Source organism: Balaenoptera physalus (assembly GCF_965194825.1).
Source record: "Balaenoptera physalus genome assembly, chromosome: 6".
NCBI classification, from domain to species: domain Eukaryota; kingdom Metazoa; phylum Chordata; class Mammalia; order Artiodactyla; family Balaenopteridae; genus Balaenoptera; species Balaenoptera physalus.
The window spans coordinates 56,266,833-56,288,561 of record NC_138885.1 but is presented as its reverse complement, the minus strand read 5'-3'; the positions used below and the strand labels follow the sequence as shown (position 1 = coordinate 56,288,561).

The 21,729-nt window shown below is 42.9% G+C and overlaps 1 protein-coding gene across 4 annotated transcripts in view; it reads left to right on the top strand.

Moving 5' to 3' along the window:
• The window catches only part of DPP4 (dipeptidyl peptidase 4), a 77,116-nt gene that overhangs the window by 31,766 nt on the left and 23,621 nt on the right, over positions 1 to 21,729 (top strand). For all 4 annotated transcript variants that reach the window (XM_082464987.1, XM_082464986.1, XM_082464985.1 and 1 more), the window contains exons 9-18: positions 3,551 to 3,711; positions 5,151 to 5,263; positions 13,025 to 13,160; positions 15,219 to 15,263; positions 17,354 to 17,461; positions 17,720 to 17,787; positions 18,741 to 18,794; positions 19,175 to 19,296; positions 20,989 to 21,036; positions 21,282 to 21,380. In XM_082464987.1, coding sequence (XP_082321113.1) covers positions 3,551 to 3,711; positions 5,151 to 5,263; positions 13,025 to 13,160; positions 15,219 to 15,263; positions 17,354 to 17,461; positions 17,720 to 17,787; positions 18,741 to 18,794; positions 19,175 to 19,296; positions 20,989 to 21,036; positions 21,282 to 21,380 — 954 coding nt within the window. The remainder of the gene's footprint in view (positions 1 to 3,550; positions 3,712 to 5,150; positions 5,264 to 13,024; positions 13,161 to 15,218; positions 15,264 to 17,353; positions 17,462 to 17,719; positions 17,788 to 18,740; positions 18,795 to 19,174; positions 19,297 to 20,988; positions 21,037 to 21,281; positions 21,381 to 21,729) is intronic.

The following is a 21,729-nucleotide window of genomic DNA, read 5'->3' as shown; positions in this document are numbered from 1 at the left end:
TAATTTCGGTTCTTACTAGTTCAAATCGAGTTCAGTTAAGTGGATAACATTATAAGAACAACGACAGAAAACACTTTAAAAGAAAGATAAATTCCCATGGCCCAGAAACAAGTGTTTGATTAAAACTTACAATGAAATTTACTATCACTTGTCACTTAGATATTGAAAAACATCTTTAACACTTGTTGGACAGCACAGCACAACCTCCAGGATCCCCAGCGTGAGCTGGATAAAGCCTTTTCCCAAAGCTGTGACTGACCCTTCCTCGGAACAGCTGGGCAGCTCTAAGATAAAAACACTCCAACACTAAGGTTCTTTCTAAGGTAGATAATAGCTGGAGGGATCTCACTTTGCCTGTTCATGACTAAGCCATTCACAAGCAGAAGAATGGCTTCACAGTTCCAATGTGGGCCTGTCTCTAAAAACGGGACTTTAGTCCCTACAGGGAAATTCCTACAATTGGTTTTGGATGTTTACGAATGCTCCATACTTAGAAAAGGGCACACCTGCTTCTCCACATATTGGATCACCTTCCTATGGAACCACCCTCTCCACTGTAGCCATGAAGACCTGTTGGGATCAAAAGAGAGTACATTTTGAGAATCTGTAGATTCATAAGTAAATGGACAAACAAAGCTGCAAGGTCTAAACAGGGCCACGTGCCACACTGGGGAGGGACACTCACAGAGGAGCCTGTATTCTGGGACTTGGGCCGCCACCCCACCCTGGGTCCCCAAATAGCTTTCTCTCTCAATTTCTCTGTTTTCACTTTATTTTATGATTTTCTAATTGATTATTATTTTACTTTAGTTAATAAGTGTTTTCTTTTTTTAAAAAAAAATGATAATACTTTATCTCCTAGGATGAAGTTAATTACATTACAGTCACTTTTGAGTATGAATGTAGTTTACCTAACCCAGAGCTGAAAATGAGAATTTTGGTGAGATGAGAGGGGATAGAGAAGGAAATAATTTAGGAAGATGGAGCACTCCTTACCCCCCTGAGGCAGTAGTGTTGACAGTGGCGGGGGTGGGGGGAATTGTGATTAATTCAGTGCAATTCACATTGAGTGCCAACCACCTACAAGGTGCTGTGCCAGGTGCTGGGGACACAGAGACAAATGCTACCCAACTGTTGCTCTCAGGGAATTCAGCCCAGAGAGAGACAAAGAAGCCAACAAAAACTGTCATGGAGTGAATTAAGTATCCTATTAGAGGGAGGAAACTAGGTCCCAGGGGTACCTAAGGAAATTCAGAGTGAGTGGCAGGATGGGAGTTATCACAGGATGGTGGTGGGAGTGCCACAGACACCCGTCGTGTTCATAGCCAACTTCAGGAAGGGATGGATATCTTTTTCTTCTTTCTTTGTTCTTCTTTCTCCTTACCCATGATCCCTTCATTCTTAGGACTTTGAGGTTGACCAGAGTAGTTTTATAATAATGGTTTTGACACATCATTGATATGGAAAAATGTGTTCAGTATTCTAGTAAGGCAGAAAGATAAAGACAAATACCATATGATATCACTTATATGTGGAATCTAAAATATGACACAAATGAACTTAGCTACAAAACATAAACAGACTCACAGATATAGAGATGAGACTTGTGGTCACCAAGGTTGGGGGGTGGGGGAGGGATGGATTGGGAACTTGGGGTTAGCAGATACAACCTATTATAAATAGAATGGGTAAACAACAAGGTCTTACTGTATAGCACAGGGAATTATATTCAATATCCTGTGATAAACCATAATGGAAAAGAAAAGTAAATAAATAAATAGATAGATAAAGTGTTCAGTATTCTAAATAACTACTAATCAAATCATAGACTCCTACCTGCCACCTGTACTTAAAAGTGATTTTACAAAGCATTACCTTGCTGTCATTGTATTCATTTTATGGAACTGCATCTTGATCTTAGATTAGAACCAATGGGTAGAAGCTATAAGGAATGAGACATGAACTCAGTATATGAAGAAGTTCTTAGTGAGAAACCCCCTTGGCTCAGAATCACAAGGCCTGCCTTCTTGTCTCTGTCAATTCACTCTATCTCTCTAAACCTTAGTTGTCCTCTCTGTAAAATAGCCTATGCATAGACTCACCCAGGCTTCAATTAGATAAGTGTTTTGTAAATTCTAAATTGCTGCATAAATGTAACTCAGTGATATACGTAGAAAGCAGTCAAAGGGGGAGCAGGCTGCCTGATCAAGTAGAAGGTTTTCTGTTACTAGAAGTGCTGAAATAGGCAGGAAGGAACAGTAGAAGATGGTCTCCAACCAGACAAATCTGGATTCATTCTTGATTTTAACAACTATTGGTCATGTGCTCCTGAGTAAATTACTTCCTCGCTTTAAGCCTGCCTGCCCCTTTGCTCATCTGCACAAGGAGTTATTGTGAGGATTAACCGAGGTAATAGATGTCAGTTACTTATCAGTGTATGGTCAGCAGGCATTAAATGGCAGCCGCTCATCATTATAATTATTATATTTTATTATTATTGTTATTTTTATTACTGTTACTCCTACTACCATTACCATTGTCGTAATTGAAAACAAGCGTTTGGAAGCAACTTGTCAAGAAGCCATAAGAATCAGAAAAGCGATTGGGATAAATGATTTCCTAACTCTAATATTCAAGTTTTTATGCTTTTGCTTTTACCTTTCCTCTTGCAGCACAACATGAAATGTGTGGATTAACTCTGTGTAAAGGACTAGGAGGCTCCATCAAGTCTACTTGAATCCTCTATTCCCAGTTGGTAAAAGAGGTTTTGACATTTTAAGAGGCAGAGATTGGAAGTCCCATGAATAGACTCCATAATAAACATAGGACGGAGCTACATTTGCCAGAGATTGAGAACGAGTGCAGCATTGTTCAAGAAAGCAAAACCTTTCCTTTCATTTTGCTTCCATCTTACCGTCTTCCCTCACCCATCAGCTGATAGACCAGAGGAGGGTGTTAATCCAAGGGAGTCTTCAGTTTCTAGACGAGGCAAAGGAGATGTTTCTTGGTAGGGGTCTCATGGAGCTCCCTTCCATTCTAAATCCATCATTCTCACGCCTTTTGTGCCAAGAGTAGTAAACTCTGGGCACCATATTGGTTTGATAGCCTGGAGCCACACACCACCCACCAGTACCCTGCGGGCTCAGTACAAACTGAGCCCACTTGGGGAGCGTATGCTGGCATGTTGACTGTTTGAAAATTAGAAAGGAGAATCAGCCCCTTGTGTGAAATTTACTTTTAGTATGTTTTGCGGCATAAATTTAGAGGATTATAAGATAAAGAAAAAAATGTAGAGTTTATATTAAATATTGTGTGCTAAAATATTCAAAAGTGGTCCAACGGGTTACTTATTTTTACAATCCAGCTCTATCCTTGAAGATTTTATTTTTATTCATTCGTATTACTCTGATTTTGGAAGCCCAGCAAATGCAAAGTGGTTCATTAGTTGAACTCTACTGTAATTACTAAAGCTAATGAGAACAATATTTTGAATGCCAAAGCCAATTTATCAGCTACTTCTTGTAACAGAACAATTTCTGTCTTTTTTCAGAGGAAGTCTTCAGTACTTACTCCGCTCTGTGGTGGTCTCCAAACGGCACTTTTTTAGCATATGCCCAATTTAACGACACAGAAGTCCCACTGATTGAATACTCCTTCTACTCTGATGAGTCACTGCAGTACCCAAAGACCATGCAGATTCCTTATCCAAAGGTCTGTGCTCCGTTCATATAGTGGTTCCATGATTTGATGGGAAGAGAATGGTTTCATTTAATCCTTTCCTGCTAATGAAAATATTGTCAGTCTCTCTTCAACAGCTTGTGTGATTACTCTTGCTGAAGTCAACAGCATGTGGCAATTTTAAAGTATTTTTATTATCCCAGGAAAGAGTGTGATTTAAGGTTTTGTAATTTCTCCAAAAACTTTGAAGAATGACAAGCCGAAAAAGATGGGGAAAATGCTTTTGAAAGAAGTAGGGGGAATGAAAATGTTTGAAAGGAGGAAAAGAGAGGCTGTGATTGAAACACAAGCTCATCTCATTTGTAGAAGTTGGATTGTGCCCTAGATAAAGTTGAAGAGCGGGGTTATATATCAGGTGGTATTACTAACTAACAGATACATGATGAGTTTTAGTAGTTCTATTATAGATTTGGCACTAATGTAAATTTCACCCATCCTACATTTGGAATAATAGTGTCATGTCTTGGTTTTCAAGACTGTTTCCCCCTCCGGGATGCATGTTTATGAAAACTGAAGAGCCTTATTAAGCAGTATAAGCCAAGGAAGAGGGAGGTTTAGGAAGGAACCAGGATTCTTCGTTTCACTAGTGTCATAATAACAATGGCCACAGTATCATCTATAGGAAAATCTAATAGGAAAGTGTTTTTGCTGTAAGCAATTTGGGAAAAGGGATTTTTATTTTTACCGACTCCCTCAATTTGCTTTATGAAGAGCTGCCATTTTAGGGAGACAGAGGAAGTTAAAAGGAAAAAAATCAGAGACTAAATATGGAGATGTATTTTCAGTGGAATGTTATTTTTTGAAGAGTGCAACTGGCAAAGAAATACCATAGAGTGTTCTCACTAAAAATATCATATTATTTCTAACTAATTTGTCAATTGAAAATCTATGTGTATATATAAAACGATTTTATAGATTTCTGTCATAACATTGATTGTAAAACTCCAAAGTACTGAACCTGAATTTGGAGTGGAAGTGATGGCTTCTTAATCAGCATTTTGGCTCTCGGCTCAGGTAAACTAATTTTCCTGGGGGATTGTGTCTTTGGCTGAACCCAGGGTATTCTTCCTAGTGGTCAGCCATCAGTCTTCTTGTCTTCTGGAGTCAGGGTATATTTACAAATTAAAAGAATTGATTTTAACAAATTTATCCTTTTTTGCTCAAAGCGCATAAATTATGAGCATTCATTACTTAAACGGGAGTCATATATGTATTTCTGCCTGAACATGAGAAGGTTGCATTTCATGACTCTCCTTTATGTTCATTTTATCTGTATTAAATTGTTTGAAAGTGTCTGATTGTTTATAATTTTATGGCCATAATGCAGACATTTTTGTACAGCTTTAAACTTGTGTGATGATGTTATGTATATATCTTTTGTCAATACCAATTCTGTGATTGTTTTTTCCTAGGCAGGAGCTGTGAACCCAACTGTAAAGTTCTTTGTTGTAAATACCACCACTCTCAGCCCAGACATCAATGCAACTTCCCAACAAATCTTTCCTCCTGCTTCTGTGTTAATAGGGTAAGACTCTTGACCCAAATGCTTGTGTTGTAAACAGTTCCACAGCTCCCAGGGAGAACACTTTCAAAATGAATGGCAGAACCAATGGCAGTATCTCATGGTGTCACCTGGCCCAGCCCATCATTCATTCTTCCATTCAACCACTCTGTTGGGCTGCACTTGCCCAGCTTTAAGACCAAAGAAAGAACCCAGAGTCAGCAACAAAGACATCCGTGGTTTAACGGGTGTGGGAGCTTACACATCTGAAGCAAGGTCCTGGAGCGACACCCCACAGCGTGCTGCTGTGGACGGTGGGCAGGACATGGCAGCAGCCTTCGCTCCCAGGGGGAAGAGGAGATTGCCAGTTACAGGGAGAATTACATCGGGTTGGCTCATTATTTACCAAGGAAACCAGCGGAGAGGCACGCCCCTCACCTCCCGTTTGTTAAGAGTCACTGGCTGGAGCATGGGGCGAGTATGTAGGAAGGTTACTCGGGGGAGTAGGTGTTAGGTGGAGCAGGGACTGGTCCAGCAGGGGATGTACAGAGAGCAAGAGAACAGCCATCTTGGGTGGCCTGACCATACACACTCTTTGCTGAGTTTCAACTTCATGCCTTCATGCCAGGCATGGCTTCCAGGGGTGAGGTTGCAGAATGAATAGGGCAGCCAGAGCCTCTGGTGTCATGGAGCCTCCACTCAAGTAGGGGAGGCGGACAGCAGCCAGGTAAACAAATAAAGTTATGTGAAATGTTGTGAAGACAATCAAAGGAGGGCAGGCGTGATGCTGATGGTTGGGGGGAGGTCAGGGAAGGTCTCTCTAATAAGAGGCCCGTGAGCAGTGATGTGAAGGAAGAGGGGAAGATCTAGCCCCATGGAGAGCTGGGGGAGCAGTATCCGGGCAGAGGAAGAGCAGGTGCAAAGGCCCTGCAGAGGGAGCGTGCTTGGTGCAGTAGGGGCCCTACAAGGAGGCCACAGAGTCTGGAGCATCTGGGCGGAGAGGGGAGTGATGGGAGGAAGGTCAGGTCACACGGGGCTTTGCAGGGCCTGGTAAGACCTAGAGTAATTCAGGGAGACCGTGGATTAATTTTAGGCACCCCCGACACACCGATGTGCATCCAGGTGTCATTTGCTTGAATGATCCTTGGTGGTTTGAAACTCTCAGCCCCTCCTTTAGTTTCCTGTAAACACCAAACTGCATGAAACTTTTGGCCATCAGGCTGCTCTCTCTTCTTTTCCATTACTTATGTTGGTTTTATCATTGCTTCTAAATAGTGACTAGCATCTATTGAACACTCTCTGCGTGCCAGACACAGGGCATCACACGCTTTATCTTATTAGTCTTTAAGTAACTCTTTCCAGCAACTATTATTATATGACTGTTTTACAGATAAGAAAATGAGGCCTAGAGGTTAAGAAAATGACCCAGTAAGGGGCTGTATTCAAATCTTTCTGACTTGAAAGAAAGAGCTTGTAAGCACTCTTCGAGGTGCCTCTCTCTCCCTCTGTGTGAATTCAGCTGGTGCCCTCAGATGCCTGAAGTTATCATCAGAGCCATATGGAAGCATTTTCCTTCTCGGGGTTGCATTTACTACATCAGGCATGCTGGAGGCTTTGCTCTGTGGTTATTAATTCATTTACTTGCTTAGAAATATCTATATTAACCTGTTTATTCCGAGGGAAAATTAATTATCAGTCAACTAAAAACTTTTTTTTTTAGGTTCTAAAATCTGCTCTTTGGTCCCGTCCAGCCACCTCTTCCATCAACATTGATTAAGCACCCACTGTTTACACTCACAGATGTCCTGTAGGGCTGAGTCTGCCTTCTGGCACTTAGGATGGGGTGGAGGATAGAAAACATGTCAGTAAATGACTCCCAGAGCGCCTATGACAGAGGCATAAACAAAGGCTGGAGGCATCCTGAGGAGGGGGAGATGGGTTTTCCGTGACCCCAGGGATCAAAGAAAGCATCCTGGAGAATGAGCGAATTGGACAGGGCACGGTGGGGAGGAGGAGGACCGGAGTGGGAGGACCACCGAGCGTGCACAAGCTCGGGGCTGCCCGGGAAAGAGCAGCACGCCCTGCGTGCCCTCTTGGTCTACGCCCAACATCTGTCTGAAGGGAGGATGAGCCGTGAGCTCCCACGCTGACAGATTTTAGATCTGGAAGGGGCTTTGGACCTTACAAGTGTTTTTAAGGAGCGAGAAACCTTTGTGCAAGTGAGATACAACAGAGGTGGGGTGCCAGTAAGCAAACGGCAGGTGGCTGCTCGGGTTATAGGCCCAGCCCCTGTGCCTTCTCCTTCCCCCAGGAGTCTCAGAATAGACAGAACCTACCGGGGTTCCGGAACACACTCAGAACACCACTGTGAGGCACAGAGGAGAGATCTGAGGCTCAGAGAGGTAGACCCATTTGCTTAAGATCACACAGCAACTTAGCATGGGAGCTTGGGAATAGGACAGAGGCCCACACTTGCTGGGCCAGAGTAATAGAATAGTTGAATTAAAATGTACTGGGTGCTTCCTATGTTGGGGACTGTGCGTGGTGCTCTGCTCTCATTGTCTCATTTATTACCCACATGCTGCCTATGGTGTCATTTTCACGGCCATTTCACAGATGAAGAGATGGCATCTTTCCCACTTAGAAATCACTTTCCAAGGCACAGTTGTGAATTTCGGAGCTCAGGAAACTTAAGCAGTTTAAGGACTTATTTTTCACCCTATATGAATGAATCCTTAAGTCTTTGTTCTTTGCAGTTCTTTACGCCACACTCGTGGTGAGGGCTGCCTTACTCACTGTGGGTATTTTCTGGGGAACGTATTTCACCAAAGAAGCATTTCTGGAAATGCTACAGGAATGTGCTGTGTATGAAACTGCAAACCCAGCTCTGGTCTCTGTTAGCACCAGTACAGCTGCAGCTTTGCTAAAACCAGGCTTGAGGGCCCCTCTGGAGAAAAATGTTCTAGTACACGGTGGTGCTTCGTTTTCTAGCCTCATGCAGAGATCAGCAGGGCCAAGTTAATGCAGGCAAGTTATGCCTCTTCAGCTGCCCAGCACCTTCTGTTCTGTCTCGTAGTAATTCACTCGCTTCTGGAGCCAGGCCCTCCTCTGCCCGCGCACCCATCACTAATTTTCTCCTTAGGCCTCATCCTTTCATCAGAGCATCCAGCAGCTGAAATCCTACAGGAAGATGAGGCTCTCCACACACATGCACACGTTTTCCAAGGGTTCTTTTAGGAAAGTGGACTCCAAATAGCCTTCTTCTTTTCTAAAGTGGCCTAGTGGAAAGGGGCAGGTGAGGTGGGAAGAAAACCCTTTAACATGATTACTGGGTCTCCTGGTACTAAATAACCTTATCTACTAAGAGCCAAAAATTATGCTTCAGGTTCAGCAATCAGCCATATGAAAGTAACTTTTCTCCATTTGAAAACATTGAGCGATGGAATTTGGGAAGTCTGCCAGGAAACTCACATGCATCTGGCATCTTCCCTGCCCATTTCTAGATCAAAGGTTCATGAACCTGTATCCTCCACTACCTTTGTCACTCTCCACAGCCCAAGGTGTACTCTGCACCCTGTGAGGGCTCCATGAAGGCGGTTCACCAGTGGAGCGGGCTGTAAATTTTGAATTCTTACATAAACGCGCTTCTCTTCAATCAGTTTCTCTTTAGGATTTGGAATTGAGGGGAGACAGAATGAGGGTGCATAACCCAGCCTGGAGCTGCGATCACACCAGGCCGGGATGTCAGTGAGTCATGAAAAAGATATAAGGAAACCAAGGGCTTAATTGTAATTTTTACTGGACGTTTTAAGTCCCCACTTAAGACCAGAAAAATCCAACAAGCAGGGTCATCAAGTATACTTTCCACAACATGCCAATTCTCTTCTGTAAAAACAGAGAGGCACATACTGAATAGACTGGTTAGAGTGGTTGGGGGACGGGTGGAAGAGGAACCAGGGACCGTACAGGCAGCCTGGCCTTCCCTTGAGCCACTGACTGCCTTTCCCAGGTTAGACACCGTGATTCAACAAGCTCTTCTAACTTCTGCAACAGGATTAGTCCAAGAGGAGTACGATTGATTTGAATACTAAAGCAATGAAGTAATTTCTGTACATAAGGACGGTTCACACCCATGTGGAGTCTACTGTGGGCCAGGAGCTCATCTAAGGGCTGACATAAAGCTCATGATCACCTTATGCAGGAGGAATGTTAGAGTTCATGTTTTGCAGACAAGTAAACAGAAGTGTAGCGAGGTTAGGTAACTCGTTCAAGGTCACACACTGGACAGGGTTGGAATCAGGATTCAAAATAAGCCGTTGGCTTCAGATTTCCTGCCCCCAGTCATTCCCTCTGCGGAACCTCCACCCATCCCTCTGGTAAACATTGCTGGTTAGCTTCACCCTCTTAATTCTTTTCAGGATAAAACTCCTCACTCTATGAAATCTGTGTATTCCTCTAGAGTGTATATAGACGGAATAACTGAATTTTATAAAGCAAATCATATTTGAATGCACTGGGAGGGACTTGTGCTTGAGAGTCATATGACACAGGGTATCCCTTTGTAAAGTGGCCGCTGTCTTGCAAAGAGTAGGCATGTAACAAAGGTCTGTTGTGTGATATTAATTCCCCTAATTTGTGTAAATGTTTCTTTGGGTATATTAAAGCTACTTAAAATAAGGTACCTATTACTACCTGGAAAGAAAACCACTACTAAGAGCAACTGCATGAGGTGGAGTGATTAATTCAATGAATCACCCAGGGAAGAGGGCATCCTGCCAACGCTGGCCGCAGACTCCATGCCACCCTTTTCCCCCCTAGAGACAGGTACATAAAACAATAAGAACTACTGGTATGGAACAGGGCTTAGCAACCCTGGGCCTGCCAGCCAAATCCTGCCCCCACCCGTTTTTAGATGGTCCCCCAGGTAAGAACGGTTTTTACCTTTGTGAACGGTTGGGAAGAAAAATCATTAGAAGAATAATACTGTGTGACAGGTGAAATTTACATGAACTTCAAATCTCAGCATCTCGTTGGCACGCAGCCACACTCATACATTACGCACTGTCTCTGGCTGCTTTGGTGCTGCCAAGGCAGAGTCGAGTAGCTGTGACAGAGAGCATGTAGCCCGCAAAGCTGGAACTATTTACTGGCTGGCCCGTTTCTGAAAAAGTGTTCTGACCCCAGGTCTAGAGAGTTCATTTCAAAAATTTTTGTTTTCTATCTTGCGTTTCATTCTTCCATTCCCTTTGCAAGTATTTATCCCCTACCCACCCCGGGGGTGACTGGTTTGCCTTTCCATTTTCTCAACGCCTCTGCCTTGGGCTCAGTACCGGGCAGTTAGACTAGATGAGGCGCCCTTGCTCCTGGGCCGGCGAAGCGGCATTCACCCTCTCAGACTCCGCAGCCTGGCGGTTCGTGATAAGCACCATGAGACCCGTGATAGCGGTGTAGAAGGAGGGGGTCTTCAAGAAAGCCTCACGGGTGGGGGATATTTGAGTAAATCCTGAAGAAGTTAAAGCATGACAGTCATTTCAGACAGAAGGGCAGGTTGACAAAGGGAGGCATGTGGAAAACCTCACAGGGTGTTCAAGGGACACCAGTCGTGCAGACTGGACAGTGTACAATTCTTTTTTTTTTTTTTTTTTAATTTATTTATTTTTGGCTGTGTTGGGTCTTCGTTTCTGTGCGAGGGCTTTCTCCAGTTGCGGCGAGCGGGGGCCACTCTTCATCGCGGTGCGCGGGCCTCTCACTATCGCGGCCTCTCTTGTTGCGGAGCACAGGCTCCAGACGCGCAGGCTCAGTAGTTGTGGCTCACGGGCCCAGCCGCTCTGTGGCATGTGGGATCTTCCCAGACCAGGGCTCGAACCCGTGTCCCCTGCATTGGCAGGCAGATTCTCAACCACTGCGCCACCAGGGAAGCCCAGTGTACAGTTCTTAATAAGCAAGAGAAAGGACTGAAATGGAGAGGAGTCCCTGTTTGTGTGAAGGTGGTGCTTTGCTGCTCGGTGAGGGGTTCTGGTCTTCTTTCAGTGCCTGCCACCTGCAGCAGAGAGAGCCTGGAGGCCCGGGTACCCCTGGGCGTATTAACAAAGTGAGTGTCCTGCCCCGCCAAGGGAGATAGTGAAGTGGTGAGGGGCTGAAAGTGCTTTATCTAGCACCTGATCCATCCTAAGCTCTCAACAAATATTTGTTGTTTGATTTAGTGTCTGTGAAGGGAGTGGGGACAGGAAGGGATCTGTGAATTCTGAGGAAGAACAGAGCTACTTAGGTCACGAGGATGGGACAGGACTTCCCCCTCTGTTCAGTGCTGCATTCCACAGAACTTTCTTGAGCACCTGCTTTGTGCCAGGTAGTCTGCTAGGCCCTGGAGATACACTGTGAACCAGACAGCTGTGGCCCAGCCTCAGAGAGTTTGCAGTCAAGCAAGGAGAGCCTTGACAAGAGGAGGTGTGGGCACAGCCCATGAAGGAAAGAGCAAAGGAGCATGTTAGGGTGAACGGATACAGCCATAGGGTCAGATGGGAAGGGGTGGGATGAAAAATTTCCTTTGGAATTCTTCTGACCAAAGGGAGCAAGGTTGTTTTTTTTTTTAATTTTTATATATTTATTTATTTATTCATTTATGGCTGTGTTGGGTCTTCATTTTTGTGCAAGGGCTTTCTCTAGTTGCGGCAAGTGGGGGCCACTCTTCATCGCGGTGTGCGGGCCTCTCACTGTCGTGGCCTCTCTTGTTGCGGAGCACAGGCTCCAGACGCGCAGGCTCAGTAATTGTGGCTCACGGGACTAGTTGCTCCGTGGCATGTGGGATCTTCCCAGACCAGGGCTCGAACCCGTGTCCCCTGCATTGGCAGGCAGACTCTCAACCACTGCGCCACCAGGGAAGCCCCTGGGAGCAAGGTTTTGATCACACACTGGACAGGAATGATTTAAGAAGAGTCATACAAAAATCGCACGAGGGTGTGGGGAGCAAATAAAATAAAATAAATTATCCAGAGCAAATATTTAGGGAGGCTAGCAGAAAGGTAAATTAGGAATTCCATGCATCTCACTTATCACTCAAAATGTAGTTCCAAACACTGGTAAAGGTTTTTGTTGGACGAGGATGTACTGCTCGAGATATCTCTATTTATATAAATTTATGTTAAAATACCAAAAGTTTCCTTAATTTCTTCACACGATTTATATTTTGACACTTGAGAAAAGATTTGTAGGATATAATTATTTGGTTTTCAAACTTTGCAGAGATGTGAGTCCATTTTTTCCCCTTTGAAAATGAAGTTGAGAAAAGGGTCAACTGTAGTTTCTCCCTAGTAGGAAGAATGTTTTAGAGAAACATATCAAATTACCAGAAAAGAATAAAATCTCAACCAGTGTCCCTGGGTTCCCTGTAATGGCCCCTCCAGACAGCAGAAAAGAGATGGGAAAATATCACCCTTGACACCCTGGCACCACCAAAGGCCAGTTGTGGGCTTGCAAAGTCCTGAGCCATGGCATGTATGTTACACCTCCGTGGGATGTTAGCTGTTGTTCTTCCTGTCAGATATATTTGCATTTCCATTCAAAATTAAATTACACTTTAAGCTTTAAGAAAGGGTAAAATACTACGGTGTTAAATGGCTTCAACAACTATTTAAAACTGGATTCCTATTAAGATTGATTTCATTGAGCAGAACATCTATTTGTACCAAGGTCTGGAAATAGTTATTCTCCCTCTCCCCTCCCTCCCTTCCCTCCTTCCCTCCCCTCCCTCCATCCCTCCGTCCTTCCTTCCCTCCCTCCTTTCAGGGATTACTACTTGTGTGATGTGACATGGGTAACCGAAGAAAGGATTTCTTTGCAGTGGATCCGGAGGATTCAGAACTATTCGGTCATGGATATCTGTGACTACGAAGAGTCCACCGGCAGATGGATTTCCTCAGTGGTAAAGCTGAATCGGGATGTTCTGCTTCCAAAGCTACATGTGATCTGAGGGCTGGAGGAAAACAGGGAGAGTGTTATCAGGAAATACAGCTTGAGTTTCTAGTCTTTCTCTGTGTCTGACCCTGAGGCAGTGAGTAACTCTTGACTGACTTTTAGATAATTTGATATTACCCGGTGGTACTTCTAGCTCATCGGCTCTCACTAGTCATACTGTTTTAGTTATGGAGACTATCACTTGCGAAAAGGGTGGTGGTGATTGGAAAGCCAGAAAATAGAATTTGATGTCAAAATTCACAAAGTCCGAGAAAGCCAGGGGCCGCAAGGTCAAGGAAGCGTGTTTCAGGAAATGGGGAGTGACTCGCCGAGTATATGTGAAGCAAAACAAATATCAAGAGGCCACAAATCTATTACCACACTGTGACTATCATTCAGCAGTAAACAGCTTTAGAAAGTAAATAGATAACTTCCAGGCTGAGAGCGTGGCAACATTAAGGCAAAGGCAAGTGTTAATCCAACCTTGAAGTGCTGGGGGCGTTTCCAGCCCAGAGACCACAAGGTATAGGCCGTGGATCAAAATTAAAGCCCCATTGGGACCAACAGCCTCAGGAGGGGTAGAGCCTGGGGGAGGCTTGCTGGCATATGTCAAGGACAGCTCTACAAGCCCTTTTCTGGTAATGGGCTCTGTGCCCACACACCTCTTCTCCCTGCTCCACCCTGGTTGGGCACACGGCAGATTCTTGCCTCAGAAATCCTGCCCCCCACCGCCTGCCCCTGTATCTTGATGCACTCATTCATTACTTATGTAGCAATCATCGAATACCTATTTTGTTCCAAGTTCTGTGCATAGCTCTGGAGGGAAAAAAAAAAATTAGGCAGCATGCCTGTCCCTAAAATGTTTATTTTCTAGTAGGGAAGACTGTTATGAAAATCAATAATAATAGTTACCATTTCTTGAACACTCACAGTAGCCAGACACTGTGGAGACAGGCTCAGTAAGGGTAAGGAGTTTGCTTAGGTCACAACGACAGCCAGAATCCAAACTAAAAAACCAAGCTCTTTGCTTCCTGCCAATTAAATCATCTCAGTATCAGGAAAATGTGCTCTAAAAGTGTATAAGCAAGGTACAAAGGAAATGTAGGGCAAAAGAAGATAATCAACCTGCCTGGGGGTAGGCAGAAGGGGATGGGAGACGACATGGAGGAGACTAGAGCAGCCTGGGGTAAGTTGTCATATTCGGGGCAGCATGAAGGCATGTGGACCCTAGGAGCAGAGGCTGTGCAAAGGCATCTGGGGTGAAGAGCTTGGAGCCTGCAGGGTCTGGGGGTACACCGGACTAGGGGTTGAGGCAGAGGCACGATGATGAGAACTGAGGTTTGAGATATATGCTACGGTTCAGGCACCATTCTGAGGAGTTTGACCTTACCTTGTAAGACACTTAGAGCTATTTCAGGGTTTTAAGTAGGAAAGAATTATAATGAGATAGAACTATCTGTTGCCTGATGAGGTCAGCTGTGGGTTGAGCAGGGTGGAGGGCAGACTGGAAGGAGAGCAGAGCAGCAGGGTCTCCAACCAGGAGGTCAGGGCAATGGACCTGGGAAACCCGACAGGACACAAACTAAGGCAATAATGGTGGAGAAGAACAAGAGAAGTCAAAGAACTAGAAGATAGGGGCTGAGGGGGTTACTGTGAGAAGACCAGGAGTCTGGAGTGATTCCCAGGTCTCTGGCTTGGGTGAATGGTGCCACTAACCCAGGGAAGAACGAAGGAGTAAGAACAAGCTGGTGGGGATAAGGGAAAGATACTTCTGTACTTGTTGAATTGAAAATGTGGAGGAGCTTGCAGGATGGCTTATAAGTTACACATCCAGGACAGAGCTCTAGGCAAGAGAGGTAAATGTTCTAATGTAGCTATGTAAAAGGTACTATCATAAATACAAATATGTGAATGGAGATAGCTTTCATTTATTTTATTACGAGTACAGTCTTGCTTATATTGCCACAAATTGCAGCTAAAGAGTAGAATTCATATCTCACTTCTCTCTGTATTTTTCCCTCCCTAGGGACGGCAGCACATTGAAATGAGTACCACTGGCTGGGTTGGAAGAGTAAGTTGTAAGAGTTATGGGGTTTTCTGTCGTATGCATCAGATACTCAGAGCTATTTAATATGCAGATATACCAAACGAGGCCTCTATGTTATTTGCTATTAATAGAGACAGAAGTTGACCTTTTTTCACGTAATATTTTAATGCGCCCTGTAGAGATGTCTTTTTGTAGAGAATATACAACATGCTTGGTTGGAAAAAGTAAAAGGACGAGTGAAAATTCAAGAGAAGAGCAGATAAAACAAAAGACATATTCTAGGCGAATTCTAGCTCCTGGAAAGTTAAAAAGCAACCGTTGCTGAAAGGCAGCCAAGATACCAATTGTCCTCGTTGACCTCAGGTTCGAAGTTAGGTGCTTCGGCGGCAGAAAACACGGTTTCCGTCCTCAGCCTCTGCACAAACACAGGGGACAGGACTACCCCCATCAGGGACGCAGTGACACTCAACACCACACCTGCTATGCACCTCTCTTTGGAGGAATCATACACACGTGGGTTCACACTTTACTATACCCTGGATGCAGAACTTTCTCCAAGGAAGCACGTGACCCTCCGTGACTTCCCATGCCTCACGCTACACCTTGTGCAGACTTACCAGCCACGTTGCTACAAGCTGGTGGCGTGAAGCAAACCGACGAAGGCACTGCAGCCATCATGGCACCGCGTGTGAAAGAGGAAGAATGAATCGCCCCTAATTTGTACGACCACTTCTATTAAGCCCCTTTAAGAGGGAAACAAAGTGACATAAAAAACGTAAGGATTTCTCGTCTTCCAGAACACAGAGGTGCAGCCCCCTGGTCCAGAAATGCGACCCCTTCCAGCTGGGCTCGGAGCCCCCTAGCATTCACACGTCCTTTTTGTTCAGGCATTGATTGGGCAGAGGGGAGAGGTTTGCCAACATGAAAAGTGGTTTCCTCCATGGCAAGAGACATGCTACACTTCCTCACGACTCTTTGAAAAAAATATGTTTTTTCCTCTCTGTATTTAACCAGACAGATGCCACTTTTCACACATTTCTACTAGGCACAACTCCATCCAGGGGAAACAGGGAAATGTATTAAAAAGATAAGGCTGTGAACACAGGTCTAGAGAGGGGAATGTGTTTCCGAGCTCTGTAATGAGAACACCAAGTGTACTGCACGCCTCAGCTTGCTCCATAAATGCATTCGTTTTGAATCACTAAATAGAAGAGGGAAGCATTTTTCTTCCTTCCCAAAATGGGAGCTGATGAGCGAGGAAACAGCGAGAGTGAAGTGAACCAACAGTTTTAAAAGACCATCTCCTACCTGCTCTCAAATGTAGTAAGGAAATCGAAGTCGTAAAGAGATATATTCCTTTCAGGCTGGGATAGATCCCCTTCTGCTTAAACGACATTATGTTCTGAGAACTATCTTTTATCGAACTGTAAAAAATGGAAATTTTGTTCTATATTTCCATACAACTATTTTTTTTTGGGTAAATTGTTGATCCTATTTAGCAAAATGGAAAGGCTTATAATAGAGACGATAGCTATATGAATGTTTCCGTATGAAATATACGACAGACATTCCTTATGGTATCTAGTCCAGAAATGATTAAAGAGTTTCTAAGTCTGACTTTCAAAAAAATTATGTATAAGAAACAGGGGGGAGGGGGAAATCCCTCAAATTACAAACCACCTCCAACTAGAAACAGTCAAAAATAATATTAGTCTGTTTCAAGAGAGCACGTTGTGACATCGAGGAAATTGACTTCTTAGAACTGAAAGGCTAATGCTAATTTTCTCATACTTATATCAAGACACCATAGCGTTATTCTCCATAGACAGAAGATGCCTAAGGGTAACAATAACCACTGCTATGTGCTGAGTGTCCTGTGTAAGCCTCTTCATGTTTATTCTTTCATTTACTCCCCACCAAAAATTCCCTAGGAGTTAGATCTTTTGTCTGCATTTTCTAGGAGAATTTTCTATTGAGACCCTCTGATTGCAATCGGCAAGTAAATGAAATATGGGTTTTGAGCATAGGTGTTGGGAGGACTTTCTGAAGCTAACGTTGTACTGAGATGAGGCTAATGTGCTTTAACATGTTTTGTGTTTCCTATTATTTTCTAGTTTAGGCCTGCAGAACCTCATTTTACCTCTGACGGGAATAGCTTCTACAAGATCATCAGCAACGAAGAGGGCTACAAACACATTTGTCACTTCCAAACAGATAAGAAAGTGAGTATTTTTAAATAATTTATTTCGGGTTGATCTCCTTTTTTTGAAACTAACTTGAAGTGGAAATCATTTGGTAAAGTTGATCACTATGTACCAATAATCAGACTAATTCAAATACCCTAGTGGTATCTGCAGTAAGGTAGGATGGGGAAAAGAACCGAGATTATCCCAATTCCTGATGTAAATGATTTAATCCTCCCCTTAACTTTGATCAGAGAGAGAGTCTAATAAACCTCTTTTTTTAAAAAATCCCATCAGAATTGCACATTTATTACAAAAGGAGCCTGGGAGGTCATTGGGATAGAAGCTCTTACCAGTGATTACCTGTAAGTATTCTAATAATCAGTAGTATATCAATATATTTGTCATAATCATGCCATTCGTTGCCCAGAAATAAGGAAAAATCTTCTACAAATAAAGAGTAGTCTATTTGGAATGTGTTCAGGACTTTTTTCTTTTTAACATACGGAAGCCTTAATGATTTTCACATATGCTCAGCAGACTTGATACCATGCCACCAAGCAGCTCTACCTCTTGCTCTTACCTGCTTTGCATTAGAAGAGCAGGAGCCTCTTTTTCTTAAACATCTTGGAACACTGAACTAGTGTTCAGGGGCATTTTGTTAAATTTCAACGGATACTGGATTTTTGGAAGGCTTGGAGAGGCTATTGTATTTGTCCATGTCTCGGCCTTACTCTTTGGCGAATGGAAAGCTTTTCAGAGGCTGTCAACTACCACACATGAATTGATGGGATAGGGAGTGTTGTTTTTCATTAGAATCTTAGACACTTTTTATAATTCTTTATTGGTTTCACCACGGAGGAGTTTTGCCATTGCTCAAAGCAGTTTTTGAAGGTCCTGTTTAGAAGTGGCTCTGCCACTCTTAGGAGGATGGGGCTCCTGCCGCCGAGTGGTTTGTGTTATGAAACAGAAAATATGGGAAACAGTGTAGATAAATGGGGTGTCAACTTCAGACTAGTTGTCCAGTCATATTATTCTGAAAGAAGACTTTCTTTGAATTTTTCCTTGTCACTCTAATTAAGGGAGTAATCCCCATATTCAGATATTTTAGTCTGTTAAAAAAAGAATCCCCTATTTAGAGATGATGGGGGGCAAATGGTTTCTGAGGATGAGGGGGCAGGGAAGAATGATAAAAGAAGGGCAAGCACTAATGCACATGCACTTGTGTGAACACTAGTGCTTGGTGTTGAGTTAAATGGAGTGTACTTGACTTTTTCTTAAAAACAGAATTAATATATTTCATTTGTTTTCTTCCCAGATACTACATTAGTAATGAACATAAAGGAATGCCAGGTGGAAGAAATCTTTATAAGTAAGAGTTTTATCGAGTTGTGGACTTGACCTTTTAGCTAATGAACAATTTCTGGCTCTTGTGTTTTTATTTTTTATTTTTATTTTTTGCCTAGTCCTAATATATTAAATTGGAACTACTATCGAATGCTTTTATTCCTCGATAAACCAACCCACATGTCAACAAAAGAACATGACTTTATTAGATGCTTTGTGATATTTCCAGACAACGGGAGGTTTGAGGTTATTATGAATTAATTCATGCATTTTTTTCACATTTTAAAAGTTTCTGAGTATTGCTTTGACATTCTGATATCTTTGAAACTAGAATACGGCATTATTCAATTCCTTCTTTCATTTTTCCTTTCATCAAGTACTTAACTTCCACCATTGGTTTTACAGAATCCAACTTAATTACCACACAAAAGTGACGTGCCTTAGTTGTGAGCTGAATCCAGAAAGGTGTCAGTACTACTCTGTATCATTTAGTAAAGAGGCGAAGTACTATCAGCTGAGATGTTCTGGTAAGTATGAACCAAGGACAGGGAGGGAGAGCAGGGGGGTACCCCCAAAATCCCTCTCTAGTAGCTCCCTGCATCCCCTACCCTCTCTGGACAACCTTCTTACCACCCTCCTGGCTCAGTGTCTCCATCCCTGAAGCCTTCCTTTCAGTGCCCAGTTTCTGCCCTGCTCAGTTCTCTCCTACTGAATCTGAGTTCTTGAGATCATGTAAGTCCTATTCCCTTCACTCATGTATAAGTGGTGAGCTAACCATCTCTCCTTCCCCTTCTAACCAAGAGGCTTGCTTTAGACTGAAAGCACATCCCAGAGCTTATGTATGACAGAGGCACTTCATCCTTATACACATACATGTGCATTTTTTAACACAAATTATAATTTTATGCACTTGCCCCTTGAAATGAGAAAAATGTATGTAGGTGGTGCCTGTGACTCAACCTGCTCACAGCTTCATCTTCTGTTGCTATTGTTATTATTGTTTTCTTTATTATAAGTGAAGAAATCTGGACAAGGAGAGACAATGTGATGTCACAGGTCACGCAGCTAATAAGAGGCACAATGGGATTCAGACACAGGCCTCTGCTATTAACACTAAGCTAGATTACTTCTCAAAATGAGAGAAAAAGTCTGGATATTCTGAAAAAGAACTGTGAATTGCCAAAAAGAGGTCTCCAAACCATTTATCTGAACCTTTTTTTTTACTGGCACATTTTCTTTAATATCATATTTTCTTTGTAGTTCTTTACTGTGGCTGTTTCCAGTCACCATTTCTTGGGCACCTGTTTTATATATACTAGGTACTGTGCTCAAGTTTTGTATTCATGATCTTGTTGATCCTTTAAAAAGAAAACTCTATAATGCAGATATTATTATCCTCATTTTACATGTGAGGAGATTGAAGTAGAGATATGTTATCTTACGTCACAAAGCAGGAAAGCCAGGGATTCAAACCCAAGTCCCTCTAATGCCTCCACAGTGGTGCTGATCAAATGTAAAAATTAATATCATGATCCAAATGTATCAAAATTAAATAGCTCACGAGATAGCTTTTTCTATACATTACCTTCCACTCTGCAACTACCACAGTTGGGATAAATAGTGAAGATCTGAGTGTGTGAGAAAAAACACTTTTCGCGTGCCAGGAAGGAATTGCTTATCCAAGTCGGGCACAGTGCAGATGTGCCGCCTGGTCCGGGACTCCACAGTGGGGGCAGCAGCGGAGGGAAATCTGCCCTTTGAGGGCCGGGGAACCTGGCTCTGGAGCTCCACCCTAAGGGGGCGGGGCCTGAGAGAGGTTGTGGTACTCGCTGGACCTCGATGCTAGAGCTGGGAAGGATAGCGGCGCTCACTGGGGCTGGATGGCTTAGTCCACAGATGAGGAAATTGGACTCAGGCATAGTAATGTGCGCAAGGCGCCCAGCAGGGTCAGAGGTGCATTTTCTGTTTCATTCTCCAGAGCCCTGTGCCTCTTCGGTAATACTTCTTACACTCAAATTGCGTGCATGTTAAGGAAAAGGGAAATCAGCTAACACTTAGTAAGCGTCTTATCCAGTGTGATATTCATTCTATCAAAGCTAAATGGTGTCAAAATTGTATCAAAGTTAAATGGTAACAAACGCTATTTTTGAAAAGTATGTTATCTTCTTTAAAAAAAAAAAAAACTCTAAAATATATTTTTTCCCTGATTATGTTAACAGGCCCTGGTCTGCCCCTCTATACTCTGCATAGCAACAGCAATGATAAAGGTACTTTCTCACATTTCACCCTCATTTGCTTTTCAGGAAAGTGTGTGTGAATAGAAGCAACATGCACTTAGCACAATGGGATTTTCTTTGGCTTTAGAGTGTCTTAACAATGACTTGAACACAAGGCTTATAACCTGAAGTACGTGTAGTCCCATCAGTGAATCGCCCACTTGTTTGTTATTGCTTTGCACGATCCAGATTCTTCACGTTGTAACAAATGACTGCAGTCTCAATTATTTGTTTAGAACTGAGAGTCCTGGAAGACAATTCAGCTTTGGATAAAATGCTGCAGGATGTCCAGATGCCCTCAAAAGAACTGGACTTCATTTACTTGCACAAAACAAGTAAGTTAAATTTCTGTTGGAACATAACTTTTCATGGAAACACCAGTAAAAATATAACTAAGTATAAGTTTATCTGACAATGTGTATTTTATTTTATATGTAAATCTAACGTAAGGTTATTTTTCCATGAAATGTTCTGTCACAAGAACCACTAGTTTTACTTTTTTTTTAATTTAAAAATCCAGTACCATTCTATGTAACATATATTAAGAGGAAAATATTTGGAGAAAATGCATTATTGCTAGTTCAGTCTCATCCCATTAGTAACTCTATTCTACTATTAAGTATTAATTGTGTTTTTAACTTAATGATATCCTAATATATTTTACCTTTAACCCAAACAGATTTA